The sequence below is a fragment of the Impatiens glandulifera genome, chromosome 5, assembly GCF_907164915.1.
Source record: "Impatiens glandulifera chromosome 5, dImpGla2.1, whole genome shotgun sequence".
Lineage (NCBI taxonomy): Eukaryota > Viridiplantae > Streptophyta > Magnoliopsida > Ericales > Balsaminaceae > Impatiens > Impatiens glandulifera.
The window spans coordinates 38,264,342-38,283,065 of NC_061866.1; the positions used below are offsets into that span (position 1 = coordinate 38,264,342).

Below are 18,724 nucleotides of genomic sequence, written 5' to 3' on the forward strand. Positions count from 1 at the left end.
TTTTGGTCAATAATATTTAGTCATTCAACTTTGACAATCTTATAATGTTGATTTACTTTTCATAATAATAAAATAAATTGTCACAAGTCTACTTCCACCAAAAATATTTTAATAAACTGCATCTCCTCGTGTTAAATAAATTATTAATTTAGTCATTTGGTCTCCATGCCCAGATCCTCTTTCCCACATGGAAACAAAAAAAAAATGAGTACATATTATTAATTTAAATATATATGGAGCCATCCATTTTCACACTTGTTGAAATAGTAAAAAAAAAATTAAATAAATCAAGTTATTATAATGGGAACACTATCTTCATCAAATCTTTTAAGGAAAAAAAATATTAATTTAAATACACTAAGTGCACATCATCTTCCTCTCTAACATGCAAAAAAAAATATTTTTTAAATGTGAATGCATAATATAAAGAAAATCTCATAATTCCAAAAGCCCCTACTTTTTCTTTAGTATATTACAAGACATTCAAACAATGCAAAAATCAATTTCCAACTTCATAACAAACATTCATAGGTTTCAAACTATACATATATAGTCACAATCATTGCATAATTTGCATTATTTGCATAAGATTTGGCTATGGCATCAAACATGGAAATTACAATCACTTCTATAGAGAGTATCAAGCCATCCTCTCCAACTCCTCCTCACCTTAAATCTTTCAAACTATCATTTCTTGATCAATGTGCAGAAACCGTATACACACCCATCATATTTTTCTATTCGAGCAACATTTCTAGTCGGATGGAAAAGTCTCGCACTCTTAAGGAATCTCTTTCGACTTTTCTAACTCGTTGTTACCCACTTGCTGGTAGATTGAATGAAAACATCTCGGTTGATTGCAACGACGAAGGTGTTTACTATTCTGAAGCCGAAGCCACTTTTCCTCTCCTTGATATTCTTAAAGAACCGAACACCAAATCAATGAAACGGTTAATGCCACCCGAGCCAAAAGAACACGGGAGATATGATCCTCTATTCTTGGTTCAAGTCACTTTTTTTAGTTGTGGAGGATTGTCTCTTGGTATTTGCATGTCCCACAAGTTATCCGACGCATCCACTATCACCACGGTCATCACGGGGTGGGCAGAGTCTGCCCGGAGGAGCCACGTCTCCGTGGCTCCTCTATTCTTGTCGTCATCAATCTTCCCTCCGATCGATTACATGTCGATCCGACAACAACCAACCAAATCTGAGCAGGAGGAGGAGGAGAAACATGTGGTAGCCCGGAGGTACGTGTTTGATGCATCGAGTGTCACGTCACTTAAAGCGATAGCGGCTAGTGAGAAGGTTCCATACCCCTCAAGGGTGGAAGCGGTCTCGGCTTTAATTTGGAAATGTACAATGACGGGCTTGAGGTCAAAGTTAGATAGTCACAAATCACATGGGGTTATTTGGCCCGTAAATTTACGTGCCAGATTGAAGCCACAATTGAGCCCAAATACATTTGGAAACATTATCATACCGATGGTCAAAGGAAACAAAGATGTAAGCGAGGGTGAGATCGAGTTGTCTAAACTAGTTGGCATAATGAGACGGGGCATTGTGGATATCAATGAGAAGTATAATAGAGAATTTAGGACGGAAGAACTTGCGGGTGTTATCTTTAGTTCTTACACCGAAACGACGAATATGGGGGAGATGGAATTTCAAGCCCATACTAGTTGGTGTAGGTTTGCCGTGTACGAGGCTGATTTTGGATGGGGTGAGCCAGTGTGGGTGACTATCCCCTATATGGTTAAAGCGAATATTGTCGTGTTGTTAGATAGTAGAGACACCGGTGGGGTTGAAGTTTGGGTTAGTCTTACGGACAAAGACACACATATGCTCGAACAAGATCACGACTTGTTGGAGTTCGCTTCTTTGAATCCTCCCGTGCATTACAAGTATTAAGAAATGTGTGAAAATTGAACTAAAATAGAATTATAGAATGAAGTATGAACCATGTATTGTTACCTAACCTAACCTACAATTCCATTTCCTCTTAATTTATATTCTAATGATATTATCAAATTCTCAATGGCTTTAATAGTGGAATTGTGGTAGAATTGATTGAACTTCTATTTGTTAGGTTGTAAAAAAGAAAAGAAAAAAAATAGTTGATTTGTTTAGGCATCTGTTTGGTCGGGTTTAAAATGGGGGCGGATCCATTTTAAAACAATTTATATGTTATTGGTTAAAAAAAATTATTTATTTAACCATGTTAATAAAGAAAAACAGACTTAGTTGTGAACCATTGTTAAAAGTTTAGCCTTAAAATTTAAAAGATTGATAAAAAAAAATGAAGCATAGAGGGATAAAGTAACATCAATATCAAATTACCTCTCATAAAGATAATGTTAATTAATCAATAAACAAACTTAAGTTTGTGTTGATCTTGGTGTCACTATTTTTGTGTAAATAATATTTTACTTTTAATAGAAACCTCTAAAGATTGGGTAACATGACAAATATACATGTACTTTGTAATTTATCCTATTTGAGATATATAGTACTGGAACTCATTATTATTATTATTATTATTATTATTATTATTAAAGTTTAATTCAAACATGATAATTCAAGCAATAAGAGTCTAATCTAAAAAATTAAAATTTAAAAATTAATTTTTATTAGAAACGTTCTTCTAATTTAAAGAGGATCGGGCTAGTTACTCCTAAAAATAAAAAAAGGTGGGTCACAAAAAAAATAATATTTTAATAAAAGACATAAATATATAAAATAAACGGTTACAAATCTATATATAATGATGTTTAATTTTGAAAGTGTCCGGATTGTCGAGTCGAGTGCTGTAGTTAATTTGAATATATATGTGAGAGTAAATGAATATTTGAGTCGGATATATATGTGAAAGTAAATGGATATTTAGGTCGAATTGTGGGTTGTCCCGCCCATAAACTTAAAACGGTTAAAACTAAAATTAAAAATGTTATATGTATGTTTTGAACTTTCAACCTAACAATAACATGTATAACTCTTTAATTAACTAATTAGGCTAATAAAACTTTATATTTTAAATTTAACACCAAATTTGATAAACGCGGGACGTTTCAACTTTTTAACTAACTAATATATATATATATATATATAATGCTTATTAAAGTGTCCGGATTGACGGGTCGAGAACTGTGGTTAATTTGGATATATGTGAGAGTAAATAGATACATGGGTTGGATTGTGGGTTGACCCGCCCATAAACTTAAAACGGTTAAAAATAAAATTAAAAATGTTATAGGTATGGTTCAAACTTGAAACCTAACAAAAACAAGTACAACCTTTTAACCAATTAGGCTAATAACACTTTATATTTTTAATTCAACCCAAAATTTGTTGAACGCGGGACATTTTAACAATATAAGTTCAACTTTTTAACTAACTAATCTATATATTTATATATAATGATGCTTAATTTTTAAAGTGTCCGGATTGACGGGTCGAGAACTGTGGTTAATTTGGATATATGTGAGAATAAATGAATACTTTGGTCGAATTGTGAGTTGACCCGCCCATAAAATTTTTACCGTAATATTTTTTTCACGGTTTTTTATATTATTACTCATGCAAATGTACGGGATATATGCTAGTATATATATAATGATGCTTAATTTTTAAAGTTTCCGAATTACCGGGTCGAAAGTTATGGTTAATTTAGTTATATATGTGAGAGAAAATTAAAAAAGTTATCACATTTTAACTATAATTTTTTTTCCTCAAATTTTATATCTTTACTCGTGCAAATGCACGGACTATGCTAGTTTAATTTAATTCTCTTTGGTATGAAAAAATTTATCTTTTAAAAAGACTTAATAATAAAAGAAAATAAGTTTAGCAGTACATAATTAACTTGTATTAACCGTCACTAATGTTATTATAAATTTGGGAAATTTGATGAATGATCAAATAAAACATTTTAAATGTGCTCGTCAAATTTTAAATGCGCTAGTCAATTTAATTGTGCAAATGACTACTTCAAAATATTCTGATAAAATTACCCCGTCGCGTAACACGAAGAGCAGGATCGTCACATCAGTAAATTCTCATCTTAGGACTAAAATGATCAAATATGTTATAGTGACATGTTTGACAGCTCATTCTAAGTGCGAATTGAATAGGTAATTTTTTTCAATTAGACACCGACTTTTATCAATTAAACTATCATAGTAGGTTAGTATTTCGTTCTGTTGCGATTTCAGTGTACAAATTGATCGAATCAAATCTCTTGCACCCTTAATTATTTTTTTTTAGAAAATTTATTTTTTTTGATTATTTCTCTCGCCTTAATTCTTTTGGTCGAAATTGATATTTTTGTTCTAATCAAAATGCAAGATCATGGGCAATAATGAATCTATAGATGTTATTTCATATATAGCAAAGATTCAAAGAACCAAAATCATCTAAAAGGAAATTTCATTTCAAAATTTTCAATGTTATCATTCATTTCTTTTATGAAGAAAATAAATAAATGTTGTTCACCTTGTCTTATAAACAAGTTATATAATTTCTCAAATGTATAACATGAAAATGACCACAGCTAAAAGGACTATTTTAACTAATGCACGAGCATGATCTAAAAACATACTTATATCTATAGAAAATCTTATAACAAATAGAAAATAAGTTTTAATTGGTACCCATTTTTTTATAATAAAATAATGATTATGACAAAATAACCATTCTAACATGAAACTCATGAATATATATTAAAAATGAGTTCTAATCCATTTCAGAAGTTCATCTGGAAAGTGACTTTCTATTGGCAAATGCATTATGGATTAATAGATAGTCTGATAGTTAAAATGAGTTATTAAATAACAAAATTTTATTAAAACCAATAATAATCTAAAAAAACAACCCAAAAAGCATATATCAAAATAGCTTTCAAAATAACTTTACAAATAAGTATATATCCTCAACTCTTAAATTTTTTAAGATACCAATTGTAAAAATTTAGATCGACTCTTAAAATTTTAAAATGACAGAGATGTTAACGAGTATAATTTTAAATAATTAAATTTTTACTATTTAAATTTTTTAAGATAATAAAATTTTACGAATCTATAAATAATTTCTACGATTTACATTTAAAAATAAAATTATATTTATAAATTAAAAAAGATATTTTTATTTAAATAAATATTATAATTAATTTTAAAAAAAAATTATAGTCATTTACTTATTATTATTTTGTAATTAATTTTATATTTATATACCTATATTAAAATTATTAATATATAAATATTTAATTATATATGAAAATAATGTTTTTAAAAAATTATTTAACTTTTTAAACATAGAGCCTAATGGGCTTACTTAAGGTGACCCTGCTTACTCATATGATCAAATAATGTTTGTGATAAGATTTTTCAAATTCATTTTAAATAGAAAAAAATCTTTATTAATAAATACAATCAGATTTAGCTATTTATTGGGAAATATTTCTTTCTATTTAAGTTAGTGATTTAAAGCTCACTAACTTTATCATAATAATTTTTCAATTTGATTTTTATAATTTTTTAACACAAAGAATTTAAAGTAAATGAATTAAAATTTTAAAATTTTAATAAAATTTAAACAAAATTATATAATTTTAATTTAAATTCCATTAATTAATTAGGAAAAACAAGACTTGAACTACCACTTGTGCAGAAGAGAAAAAAAAATCATACTAAAAAGAACCCGAACATGGAACATGGGTCATGTTCGGGACATCTCAAATATGGTTAAAACCGAAACATAAAACATGAGATCATATTAAAAAGAACCCGAACATGGAACATGAATCATGTTCGGAATATCTCAAATACGGTCCAAACATGAAATATGGGTCATGTTCGGGATATCTCAAATATTGTTAAAACCCGAACATGAAACATGAGATCTTATTAAAAAAAACCCGAACATGGAACATGGGTCATGTTCGAAACATCTCAAATATGGTTAAAACCCGAATATGAAACATGGCTCAGCTCATATTCGGGACCGAATATGGGCTAGGTTCGGAATAAAAAAAGAAAAAATGTTGGCTATAACGGGAAGGAACATCTAATACAAGAAGGCCGGGAATATCTAAGACGGCCAAAGACGCTTCTTTTAATTCCTCCGGCTGATTCGTACAAAAGGAGAGTCTCTCTCTCTATAATCTTTTGGTTTCTAGAAGAGACGTATGAAACCCTAAATAGTGTTACTCATGCAATCTGCTGACCCTGAAATGGCCTCTATCAATTCTGTGGAATTGAATTATCTCGTCTTTCGTTATCTTCAGGAATCAGGTTTGTTTTTCTTATCTCTCTTTTTCTCCTCCATACCATGTGTTTAATAGATATATGTATGTCTGTAATGGAATGCTCTTTTCAGAGTACAATTTATGGTTGAGAATTTGGTGGTGGGTGATGGTTTTCTAGTTTTTTCAGCTTAGGGTTTCTTCATTTTCAGCTCTTGGGCTCCTTGGATGAATGATATAATTCTAGGGTAGAATTTCTGGAATATATTGTTGGGAGTAGAGTAGGAGACTGGATCTGGAGGAGATGCTAAGTTCTTATGTTGTTTCTTTGGTTTACTTGGAAAATATGTGTAAAAAAGTAAGAGTTTTTTGTTCCTGCAAATTGAACTAGCGAATAGCGATTAGAATCTTGTCAACAATTAATAACTAGAGCTGTAGAAATTCCCTGTACACAATTTGGCTTTCTTGTGCTGTTGGTAGTGAATTAGTTGCTTTTCAGCTTAGGGTTCCTTCATTTCGACTGCCAAACGAGGGCACGAGGTGTCTAATTTGCAACCCTCACCTGGAAACAATTATTGGTGTCTCATGGGAGCACTCCTTACTTGGTTCTGCAGTGATACAGTCATGAACCCCATTGGGATTTGTGAGACCTCGTGAAAGAGAGAGGGGTCAAACTGCAGCAGGGACTCCTCCTCATGTGTAGTGAGATCTGCAACCTCCCCCATATGGTCTGCCACTAGAGTCTCATGTGCATTGGGATGGTCAGGAACCTGCTGAATAGGAATGTCTGTAAAGAAAAAGAGTGTCCTGGGAATATCACCTATCGGGGAAGCATAAACAATTGAAATAAATTGAGATAAGCTATGTGAGAGCTTTTATAAGAGGCTTTTTTTTTATGTGACAGCATCAAAGAAGATGTGAATGCGGTTTTGATTGGTTTAGGTGATCTCGTGTATTTATTTGTTGTTAAATGGTGTCACAGAAAGTATTAAGATATTGGATATGAAGATTCTAAAAACCCAAAATTACACTAGACCAAAAGGATCCAAGAGTAGTATGTTCTCTGATCTTTTATGATAGAGCTCTATATTCAAGTAGAGGTGTACAAGCTTAATGGAGGCTCTATAAAAGATGCTGTTATTAGGGTACTCTATTTTCTAACCTAGGACCCTGAATTCAATTGTTCATAATGCTGAGATTTAGCCTTGATATGAGAAGATATGACTTTGCTGGGTTCAACGGCATCCTTTTCCTTTGGTTTAGGTTGCATTTTGTCGTTTCAAAAGAATCAGATTTTTTTTTACATTCAAGGAAAATATTGATTTAGTACTACATATAGGGTGAGGCCTGTGTAGAGAAGAATCCAAATAAAACTTTATTAGAAAGTCAGAAAACTTATATGGGAACACTTAGATCCTGATTTAATAGTCATTTGGTTTGCCTAATTAATAGGCAATTGACCATGTTGTTAAAATTCATGATGAATTACTATGAGTTTGATAGCAATTGTAAACCTCTGGTTTGATACTAATAGACTATTTTTTCCTTAACTTGGTTGGGTAATGCAACTTAAGTGGAATGATGGGATCCTTGCATCCTTGCTGCTACTATACTATTCGCTTTCTTTGGAAAATGTACTATTTCATTTGTCTTATTCTCATCCTCGTAGGTGTTCTACAATTATCGACTTGATGTTTTAATGCTGAGAGTCATGGACAAACTCTTTAAGGCTTAATCTTTTACCACTAGTGTTGAAGTTGCGATACTGAATACTGATGTCAATTACCATTGTCATTTTCAGGTTTTATACATTCTGCTTTTTCTTTAGGATATGAGGCAGGTATTAACAAAGGCTCCATTGATGGGAATTTAGTTCCGCCTGGTGCCCTAATTACATTTGTGCAGAAAGGACTTCAGTATATAGAGATGGAAGCCAACCTGAGTAATGTTGTTATACTTCTCCTTCACATATCTCTTTTCACTTTTAGTCTTGGCTGATAGAACCTTGTTCCAAATTTTGTTTGTATGTTATTTCATGATCATTATAACTTATTGTTGATGTTCTGTTCTATGAGCTGGCTTATGTTGTTTCATGTTTTGTTATTGGGGGAGGGGGTGTGGGGGCGCTGCTATTGTTTTTTAACTTTTAGTGACTAGTACTATGCAGAACTATATCCACTAATCCATTTTCTTTTTCATGATTGTTTAGTCACATTCTATGGGGAAGAATGTTGATTTTCATATATTCTGATTTTACTATTTTTCTTTATTCATATTGCTTGGTCATATTAAATAAAGACTAAACTTGATTTCAATCATTTCAGAATCCACCAGATGATGAGGAGTTTTCATTTCTACATCCCATGGAACTCATGACAAAGGATATATATGAGTTGCGTCAATTGATTAAGGAGAGAAAAAAACGAACCCAAATAGAGAGAGAAAAGGAGTTTGAGAAGGAACAGGAAGGAACCCGTAGACATGTAAGAGATAAGGAAAAACAGGAGAAAGATAGGGAGAAAGAAAGGGAGAAGGAAAAGGAAAAGGAGAAAGAAAAGGAGAAGGAAAAGGAGAAAGAAAAGGAGAAGGAAAAAGAGAAGGAGAAGGAAAAGGAGAAAGAAAAAGAGAAGGAAAAGGAGAAAGAAAAAGAGAAGGAAAAAGAGAAGGAAAAAGAAAGGGAAAAAGAAAAGGAGAAGGAAAGAGAGAAAGAAAGGGAGAAAGAAAGAGAGAAAGAAAGGGAGAAAGAAAGGGAAAAAGAGAAAGAAAAGGAGAAAGAAAGAGAAAAAGAAAAGGAAAAAGAGAAAGAAAGGGAGAAAGAGAAAGAAAGGGAGAAGGAAAAAGAAAAGGAGAAGGAGAAAGAGCGTGAAAAATGTGTAACAACCAAAGACAAGGAAAAGGAGAGGGAAAAACCGTTCATTAATCATTCCATCAAAGATATGATCATAGATCAACAAGAGAAGGTGGATGCAAGAATAGCTGAAAAAGGCAGCTCAACTGGTAAATTTCTTTATTATGTATACTCATTGTGTTATGATGATTTACTTACATATCTTGGAGGTCAACAAGTTAAAACAACTATCAAATGCTAAAGCTACAACTATTTTTTTGTGTGTATTGTTGATTCTAGTGCATGTCTATTGGGGACTTCACATATTCACTTTGGTAACTGTTTATTCATGTGGTTATTACATTGGAAGAGAGTGATGCTTTAGGAATTGTATGAATTGTCAATTTAAATTGTAGAGACTTCTGCAGTATTAAAATGATAATTCAACGTAATATGAGATGTATTGAATTGCCATTCTAACATACTATTCTAGGAATAAAAAGAGATCTTGGTGCTTTCCCTGATCCTGTTTTGTTTGAATATTTATCTAGGTTGATGTAGGTTATTTGTTTTCGATTTGTTTTCTTTCCTAGATCTGGAGATGGCTAGTATATCTCTTTTGTGAAGTTATAGGACATAAATGGAGGGACTGATTAGTGTCTAACTTGTCCTAAGAGAGCTAATAATCTGTAACTGTGAACTACATTCGAAGCAAGAAATCCAGTTCTGTTTCAAGAAACTGACGTATTCCAAAATGTGGTCGCAGTGGTTAATGCTTAAGGGAATATTTCAGGACATATAAAGTTGGAGAACTAAAATTTATAAAACTGGAAAATTGTAAAACTGGTTCAAGATACAACTGAGGAAATGACAATAAGACTGGCTTGAAGAAAAAGCTGGTAGAATTTGCTGTTATGGTGACTACAAAAAAATAAAAAACAGAAACAATCAATCGGTTTGATATGGCATCTAGGGAAATAAATCTATCTGACGGCTGGGACAATGGATGAAATACATATTTATTTTGATTGGTTGTTGTGTCTTGAAGATGTAGATGCTAATTTGTAATATGTTATATAGTTCAAGCGTGGTGTCTGAAGTCATTTTTTACATTTCATTCCATAAAATATTCTTGGTCTCTTTTGTCCACAGGACCTGATTTAATGGATATCTCACCTACACCAACTTCTCATCCTACCGAAATCCCTAGTTCGGATGTGACTATTTTGGAAGGACACACATCTGAGGTCTTATAGCACTTACCTAACTTCCATGTACAATAGTGAATATTTATTATGAACCTTCAATATTGACATGCATGCTCCTATTTTCAATGACAGGTTTGTGCTTGTGCTTGGAGTCCATCAGGTTCTCTTCTTGCTTCAGGGTAGGTCTTCATCTGTAACCAGAAGCTTGTACAGTATTCCTTCATTGTGGATGTTTGGTTATGTTTGTAGCTCCGTTTGAAACCTCATCTTTTTTTATTTCATAATTCTCTTTTTTATCATGGACTGTCGATAATCCTTAAGATGCCCAATGATATTTCTAAAAACTGCAGTTTATTTTCCTACAGGACAAACTATGAGATGAACCGGGTCCAGTATTGTTAAACTGAACCGGTCACCTATAATCAAATAAAGTGAAGAAGACAATTAGTTAGTGTAGCATTTATATTAGATGTAAAAAGTTGTTACTAAGAAAGAAGGATGTTCGGTATATAAGAACCTAAATGTATGGATAGAGGTAGACATTGGATTGTAAGCACTCTCTCTTTGTACAAAGAGATCTTCTTCCCTTTGATTCTCCTCCCTCTATCTGACTCTATCTCTCTAATGCCAATTCTCTCTAAAATGTTCTCATCTCTTATCTTGTTCTTAGTTTCTAAGAGTTTTAACTGGGAATCAGATATCATTCTAGTAGAACACAACAAATTACATGCCTCATATGGTTTATTATCACAATTGTGTTCCATATGTTTGTTGTTCATGTTCTTTTTTCAGAAGACCATTTTTCCTTGTATTAACATGTACTGGAAATCATTTTTTCTAGTCCATGTATGATTTAACGTCCTTATTTCTGCCCTCTATCAGTTGGATTTGTTTATGACATGGTTACTCTCACTTTGAGGGTTTGAATGACTTGAGTAATCAATTTAGATGAAATTTTTGTCAGAATGTGGATACTGTAGAAACTCCGTTTTTTAATCATAGGGAACATGATTCTAGAGGCAAAACCACACATGAAAGGTTACTAATGTTGTTTGATATGGAGGTTGGAAAGTAAGGTTTTTTTTGTTGTTGTTGGGGGAAGAGGTGAGATGCTGGTGAGGGTGATGAACCTTTCACATCCTTTTCTACCCTTCCATTTCAGTGAGGTAATGATTGAAAAAATTAACATTCCGTTCACAATCCAGATCTGGAGACTCCACAGCTCGCATATGGAAGCTTGCAGACGGGGCTGGTAGATCCAGCGGACAAAATGGAATTTCTAATGTACTGGTGCTGAAGCATGTTAAGGGCAAAGCCAATGAAAAAAGCAAGGATGTCACAACACTTGATTGGAATGTAAGCGATTCTATTGTAGCTTCTGACTTGGTACTTGGCTGATGTTACTTCATCTTAGTTTTTCCTCCTTTACGAGATATCAAATATCAGTTGTTCATTCCAAAGTGACAGTAAGCTGAAAATAAAACTAGAGTAAAGGTGCAAATATCTTAATTAGCATCACTTTCAGTTACAATAATATTTCTTTTAGGGCTCCATGTAAGATTCTGTGCTGGAAGCATTTTTGTAATATTCTTATGATGAAATACTCTTATTTTCTTGGCTCTCTTTGTTTCTTTAGTTTTCTCCATTGTTACTGAAAGGAGATTTCCTTATGCTGCTTAATGCCAGGGGGAAGGAACATTGCTTGCCACAGGTTCTTATGATGGACAAGCTAGAATCTGGAGTACTAATGGTATGTTGGCTGCCACATTTTTCTTATGTTCTAATCTTTTGTTTAGAAGGATGACTAAACTATGGCATTGATATGCACTGTAGTAGTGATTTTTAGGAATACTCGGCTATAATAAAGAAGTATCTGACACTTCTTTATTATCTTTTTCTTAAAATTATGTAGGATTCGCTCACATGAAAAAGAAAATTATGTCCCACCTAGTATCAAGAGCACCCAAGAGCAATTTTTTGATGTGTTTTGTTAACCTGTCCTAATTTTAGAACTCAGATCTTGTTTAAAATGAACACCACTGATAATATATATAGGCATGACTGAAAAACTAGCAAAACACCCGACATGAAGCAAATGACATTATATCTAAGAATCTAAAAAAAATGAAAGGAGACATGTATAGCAGACTCACGCAAAAGAAAAATGGAAAACAAGTCCATGCTAAGGATTGATGTAATATCTGTTTATCCTGTATGATTTGAATTTCCATATCCAGTTTCCTTGGTGTCAGAAAATCTGTGATGATTTTCCTGGTTTCTTGTCTTATCTTTTCCTCTTAGATACTACATGATCCAAGGTCGATTTTTATTTATTTATGCAATATCATATATTGTTTTATACCCACACTTGAAATTTATCAACAAGAGACTACATTTTTTTATGGCTGCCTGTGATCAATACTCCAGATTTTTAGAATCTCTCAGTTTCAAGCTTTTGATGACCGACAAGATAAAATAGGACCTGCACATATAAAAGAGTTTGCATGTTTAAAGTGTGCTATATATTTCTTGAATTATGAATTTTCAAGATCTTATTTGTGTTGTGTTGCTATGAGACAAGAAAAGCATTAAGAAAGGAATTCACATTTGTATGGAAGTTTAGGAAAATCCTAGGATAAGTATTCTGAGGGTTGTTCCCACTAGGTGTCATTATTGTTTAACATGTTTGGGGGAAACTATGTTTGTTCTTTAACTATTCATATTGAGATGTTAATTTGTCTTATTTATATCATGTTCAGGTGAATTAAAGAGTACCTTAAACAAACATAAAGGTCCAATATTCTCCTTGAAGTGGAACAAGAAAGGGGATTACCTTCTTACAGGAAGCTTTGATAAAACTGCCATTGTTTGGGATGTGAAGGCTGAGGAATGGAAGCAACAATTTGAATTTCATACAGGTTATGGATTGCCAGCTGTATTCATTGTTTGCTGCAACTAATGAGATTACACCTTCTAACACTTTTTACTTGCAGGACCAACCCTTGATGTTGATTGGCGGAACAATGTCTCTTTTGCAACAAGCTCGACAGACCATATGATTTATGTCTGCAAGGTTGGGGAAGGGCGTCCTGTCAAAACATTTTCAGGGCATCAGGTTAGATCTTGCAATAAGTTACTCTTTTCAAGTCAAAGAATCTTCAATTTGGGATAGATGGTGGATACATTGAGCAAGAAGAAACAAAGGGTGACCATGATAATGTATTTATGTTTTGTTTGAGTCAATCTGCAGGTTTACATCATTCATGCCTTATTAACTCTCTATTTTTTTTAAATGGGAACTTGTATATAAACGAGTTGTCGCCAAATGTGACTTCAATGCTTACAAGCAATAAAAAAAATGATCCAAAAAGGAGAAAATAAATAAAAGTAGGAATGAAGTGCCTCTAGCTTCTGACAATAAATAAACAAAATGAGTTAGAAATGAAAATCCAAAATGAAGTTGAGTTAAGCTCCCTTCCTAATATCTTCAATAAAAAATCCTCAATAGATTGAAATCAAAGCCTAAACATCCATTCAGCTTTAATGCATGGAAGAGAGGCAAAATCTGCCATTGCCATGACCATCGTAAAATCAACCAAAAAATTCAGCATCACCTCCCTTAAACTCAATAGTCAATACAATGCAGCATAGGAGGGCTGCTATAAATTGAATCATGTCTGCCCAACAAAACTAAGTTGCCTCTTAAGTATTGCCAGCTATACATGTATTTTAGGTTGTAGATAATAACCTTCCCCCCTCGTTTATTTTGAAGCATCAAAATGGTATGGTTAATGTTCTGTTATTTTAACCAACTTGTTTTCATTGTTTTTAAGCTTTTTATGAAAACAAATCATCAAATTTCATGAAGCATTAAGAAACTTTTCATTCTTTTTTTATGTTATCCACTCTTGGGAATTAGTGGCAAAAATGCATGTTTTGATAATTGATTTGAATGGCTTTGATTAAATTTAAACTATCAAAAGTTATCTAGATAATTTCCTTCTAGAATTTGCTTAACTTATAATCATAAAAGCCTTGCCAAATGTTTATCTTTTTTTTGGTAGCGGCCATACAATCGTCTGTATGCTTGTTTGACAACAATAATAAAAAAGTAACTTTTCCTTTTCATTTCCTTTTTCAAAAGGAGATTATGGGAGCTGCTATAGCAATAAATTATTATTCATTTTATGATTTAATGGAATCTTGTTCTCCCATTTTATTTGACATAAATATCACTTTATCTAGTTGAATCAATAATTTTTCTTGTCTTGTTAAAATTTCCAAACAACTCTCTTAATACTCCTCAAATTTATTTTTCAATCAATATCATTAATTTACACAATTAGATTTGTGGTTCTCCTACTTAGGATGTGCTTTGTAAACATGGTCTGACCATCTTTCGTTAAAACCTTAGTAATTCTGTCAAACGAAGCCTTTAGGGATTGTTTGAGATTACACAGTGTTTTCCTCAGTTGCAAACTTTTCCTTGTGTTGCTAGACTCTCACCCAACTGAGATATTCATACAGACATGATTGATCATATCTTCATTCAAGAATGCAATGTTGACCTCAAACTGGAATAATGGCTACTCTAGGTTAGCAACAATGGACAACATATGTGAATTGTGTTTAGTTTTTCCACTGGAGCGATGGTCTCTTGATAATCAATGTTTTATGATTCAGTTTACCCTTTTTCCACTAGATGAGTTTTGTGCATGTCTATACTTCCATCAACACTTTGTTTGAGTCAGAATTGTCACATACACCCTATTGTTTGCTTCCATGTATATGTAGCATTGATCTCTCTCGTGCCATTCAAGATTTTTTACTGAATCAGAATCAAGTATAGATCACCATAGCAATTTGACAGTTTCAAGATCATCTAGTTAGATGGTTTGATTGTAAGAGAATCATTAGTAGTAGACGTGAGTGATCACAAAAAAAAACACACGAGGATAGCTACTAAGCATGTCAACATATATGAGAGAAGTAGTGGTGGATGGGTGCTAAATAGACTAAAAGTTATTTATGATTTGTCTGACATGAATCGTTGTGCTCAAGTACTACAGTTTGGGAGAAGGATTGTAGCTTCAACCACTTTTGCTTATTTGATAAAAATGACCCATTCATAATCGATATTTTGACATTGATATTTTTATAATTTCAGGGTGAAGTTAACTGTGTAAAATGGGATCCGACTGGTTCATTGCTTGCCTCTTGCTCTGATGATGTCACTGCTAAGGTGACTTGTTTTGACTTTACTGTGTAATTTCATGTGACCTACTCTTATTTTCTATACTTGTTGTGGCGTACATGGGCTCAATGTAGTGGTTGAACGTTAGACGTTGCTTTCTTACTCCTGAAATAGGAGGAGTTTGTTTCTCTGCTTTATTTGGGTTTCTATTGAGTGACTATCTGAGAAATATTTGACTAAATTATCATTATTTGGTAAACTAAAAGTGTGAGGATGATGAATTAAAGTATGCGTTTATCAATAAAAGTTGGTGAAAAAGTCAAAATATTTCACTGTAATTGCAAAATGTCTCAGAGAGCCTATTGAACTTTTTATTTGCTCAAATAGAGCATGTTTTTAATCAAGGTTCACATTGCACTTTGATAGAATAATTGCAATTCGTGTTCATGCATTTTTATGATTTACATGTTAACCTATTTTTCATAGTATAAGATAGATAAGTATTGTTATTATCTTTAATAGGAATAGATAATTAGTGTTAGTATTTCAATTATGCAATATAGGAGAATAGGGATTAGATTAGTGTACATAGGAAACTTGTGTTATCAATTTCATTATGCAATTTACGAGTGACACATCTCTAATTTCTCATCTTGTATGGATTCTTCTTCTTTTTTCATCTCTTTCTTTGTCTATCAAACCCTAAAGAAGTAGATTAGTGGAAGTATGCTATGCTGATTCAAAGAAATGTGAAGTTTCTGAACTCATTGAGATGGCCCAAGAATTTTGCTAGTCCTTGGGAACACCGTAGTGATGGATAATTCAAAATCGGAATAGGTCGGAACAAATAAGTAGGAAATGCTATTTGCTTTGTAAGAGTGATGAAAGAGTTTCTCGAGAATGGTCTTGATACTTTCCTTTGTATTCCCCTTCCATTAGAAGATGGGAAGATTATGGGAAGTCACAATTATTGTACGTTCAATGGATTATTTAGCCAATCAAAGAGTCCAAATGAGCTATATGAATTTCTCACATAAGTTCAGTGGGCTATTAGATATCTGTTTCATTTGATTTTGTGTCTGTTATGGTTGCACAAACTGGTCTATTGAAAGATGAGGTCCCTTACGTACAGATATGGAGCATGAAACATGAGAAATACCTTCATGACTTAAGGGAGCATGATAAGGTATTGTTGAATCTTCCTGTCCCATATTTATACTTTGCTCCAAATATCATCTTTTTCTCAGTCAGAGCACATTGCAGGAGATATATACTATTCGATGGAGCCCCACTGGACCAGGCACCAACAACCCCAACCAGCAACTTCTTCTGGCAAGGTACACTGCATGGAATCAATGATATGATTTCCAATGTTTAGCAAGCTTAACTCAACAATGTTGTAAGACTGTTTACTTCAAACACTCGTATTAGTTGTGAGTGTTTATACCTGGCTATTACAAAATTACCTTCGCCTTGGGAAGGAAATTGTAGAAGAAAAAAAATAGCTTGCATAATCTTCTACAAAATATATTACAGTGTCACAAGAGTTCTGTTTGCATGTGTAAATATGGATCTTTTAAATATTCTTTATGGTTAGGAAATTGAGAGGGAATGTGTTTTTGCATAACTCTTGTCTGCCAAGAAGACAAACAATTAGGTTTTGCTTGGATGAGGGGAATTGAAGTTAGAATTCTAATTCCAATTCTGTAAGGAGTAGCATTTAATAAAATTTCAATTCCTCTGTTTGAAAAAATTGTAATTCTTAAGAGATTTTATTGTTTTTCTTCTTCTTTCTTACTTAATTTAAGTGGAATTCAAACTAAAAAATATATACTCATTTTAATTCCATAAGAATTCAAATTCTAAATCCAATTCTTATTTTATGTCCTCCAACAAACAAACATTACTGGAATTGTCCCCTCCAAGTCCAATGTTATTTCACCTCTAACCAAACACATCCTTAAACATCTTATATTATATTTTGTGGAACATGTTTTATGCTTTTTTGACCTTATATGGTGTGCTTTTATACTTTTGTGCAGTGCGTCCTTTGACTCAACAGTGAAGTTGTGGGATGTTGAGCTAGGAAAAATGATTTGCAGCTTTAATGGGCATAGGTAAAGATATTGTCATGGTCTTTTGTTGCATAGTGATGGTTTATTCTTTATTTGAAGTTCACGTAGAAGAACTAGAAATGATGATGGCTGTGAAAGTGGTGGTGATAGCTATTGTAGTTTGTAGTTGTGGTGCTGGACATCATCGGTATTTGCAGGACCTGCCTATTGTAGGCAATAATATTCATATAGCAGCTATACAACATTCATTACTTGGAGAGTACCAACCGAGTTTGGTCTCATTTTGTGAACTTTTCTTTTTGCAGGGATCCAGTGTACTCTGTTGCATTTAGTCCAAATGGGGAGTATCTTGCTAGTGGGTCTCTAGACAAATCAATGCACATATGGTCAATAAAAGAAGGGAAAATAGTGAAGACATATACAGGTGATGGGGGGATATTTGAGGTTTGTTGGAATAAAGAAGGTGACAAAATTGCAGCTTGTTTTGCTAACAACACAGTAAGTGTCTTGGACTTTAGAATGTAGGAAGAGGGGAAGAAGGAAAGTAATAGATCTATAGAAAAATATTAGATAGATGAACTCTCAAGCATCTCTTCTGTATGATGTCTCTATCTGTCGTTAACCGATGTAAAAACGTTTTTGTCTTTCTTTCTTGATATTTATCCTTAAATTATGAACAACTAGACATAAGTGGATTATGTTTGCAATGGATTTTCTTATATATTTTTACTCTAATTTGGTTTCTATAGTTTCTTATAGAATATATAGATTGTGGTAAAGTTTGAATGAATATAGAGGCAAATATTTTATTGCTTTACTGATGGCCCCTAAGTATCAGGCTTGATGTTGTTTTATGGTTATTATTTGTATAGAAATGTGATTTTTGAGTTAATGTAGTTTTAATGAAATTTCTTCAATCTTGTATTGTGGTAATGTTGAATGGAGATGTTCAGATTGTTGATTTCTTTGTATTATTACATGATGATTTTATTTTATTTTTTTAAGTGGATTCATCAACATTTTATTGAATATGAAATAACAAAGAACAAGCTGAAACAAAATAATGCTGAAAATTATGAGCTCTTGATCAAGTATTTGGATCAGCTTCATTTGATGAGAAGACTCTTTGGGTGTGAATTTCCATTGATGCAACATGTCATGCTTGTAGAATGTGGGCAACAA

At 32.7% G+C, this 18,724-nt stretch overlaps 2 protein-coding genes across 2 annotated transcripts; both read left to right on the forward strand.

Annotated features, from left to right (window-relative positions):
* The first annotated feature begins 609 nt into the window (after positions 1–609).
* LOC124939304 (stemmadenine O-acetyltransferase-like) lies at positions 610–1,911 on the forward strand. Its single transcript, XM_047479789.1, has one exon. The coding sequence runs from the start codon at positions 610–612 to the stop codon at positions 1,909–1,911; it is 1,302 nt and encodes a 433-aa protein (XP_047335745.1).
* Positions 1,912–6,098: 4,187 nt separating this feature from the next.
* On the forward strand, positions 6,099–18,285 carry LOC124937693 (WD40 repeat-containing protein HOS15-like). The gene is made up of 14 exons (XM_047477998.1): positions 6,099–6,287; positions 8,040–8,185; positions 8,563–9,235; positions 10,218–10,312; positions 10,406–10,452; positions 11,479–11,629; positions 11,960–12,023; positions 13,033–13,191; positions 13,267–13,388; positions 15,441–15,515; positions 16,600–16,653; positions 16,731–16,804; positions 17,510–17,584; positions 17,848–18,285. The coding sequence occupies exons 1-14, from the start codon at positions 6,206–6,208 to the stop codon at positions 18,065–18,067; spliced, it is 2,037 nt and encodes a 678-aa protein (XP_047333954.1). The 5' UTR covers positions 6,099–6,205; the 3' UTR covers positions 18,068–18,285.
* The last annotated feature ends 439 nt before the right edge of the window (positions 18,286–18,724 follow it).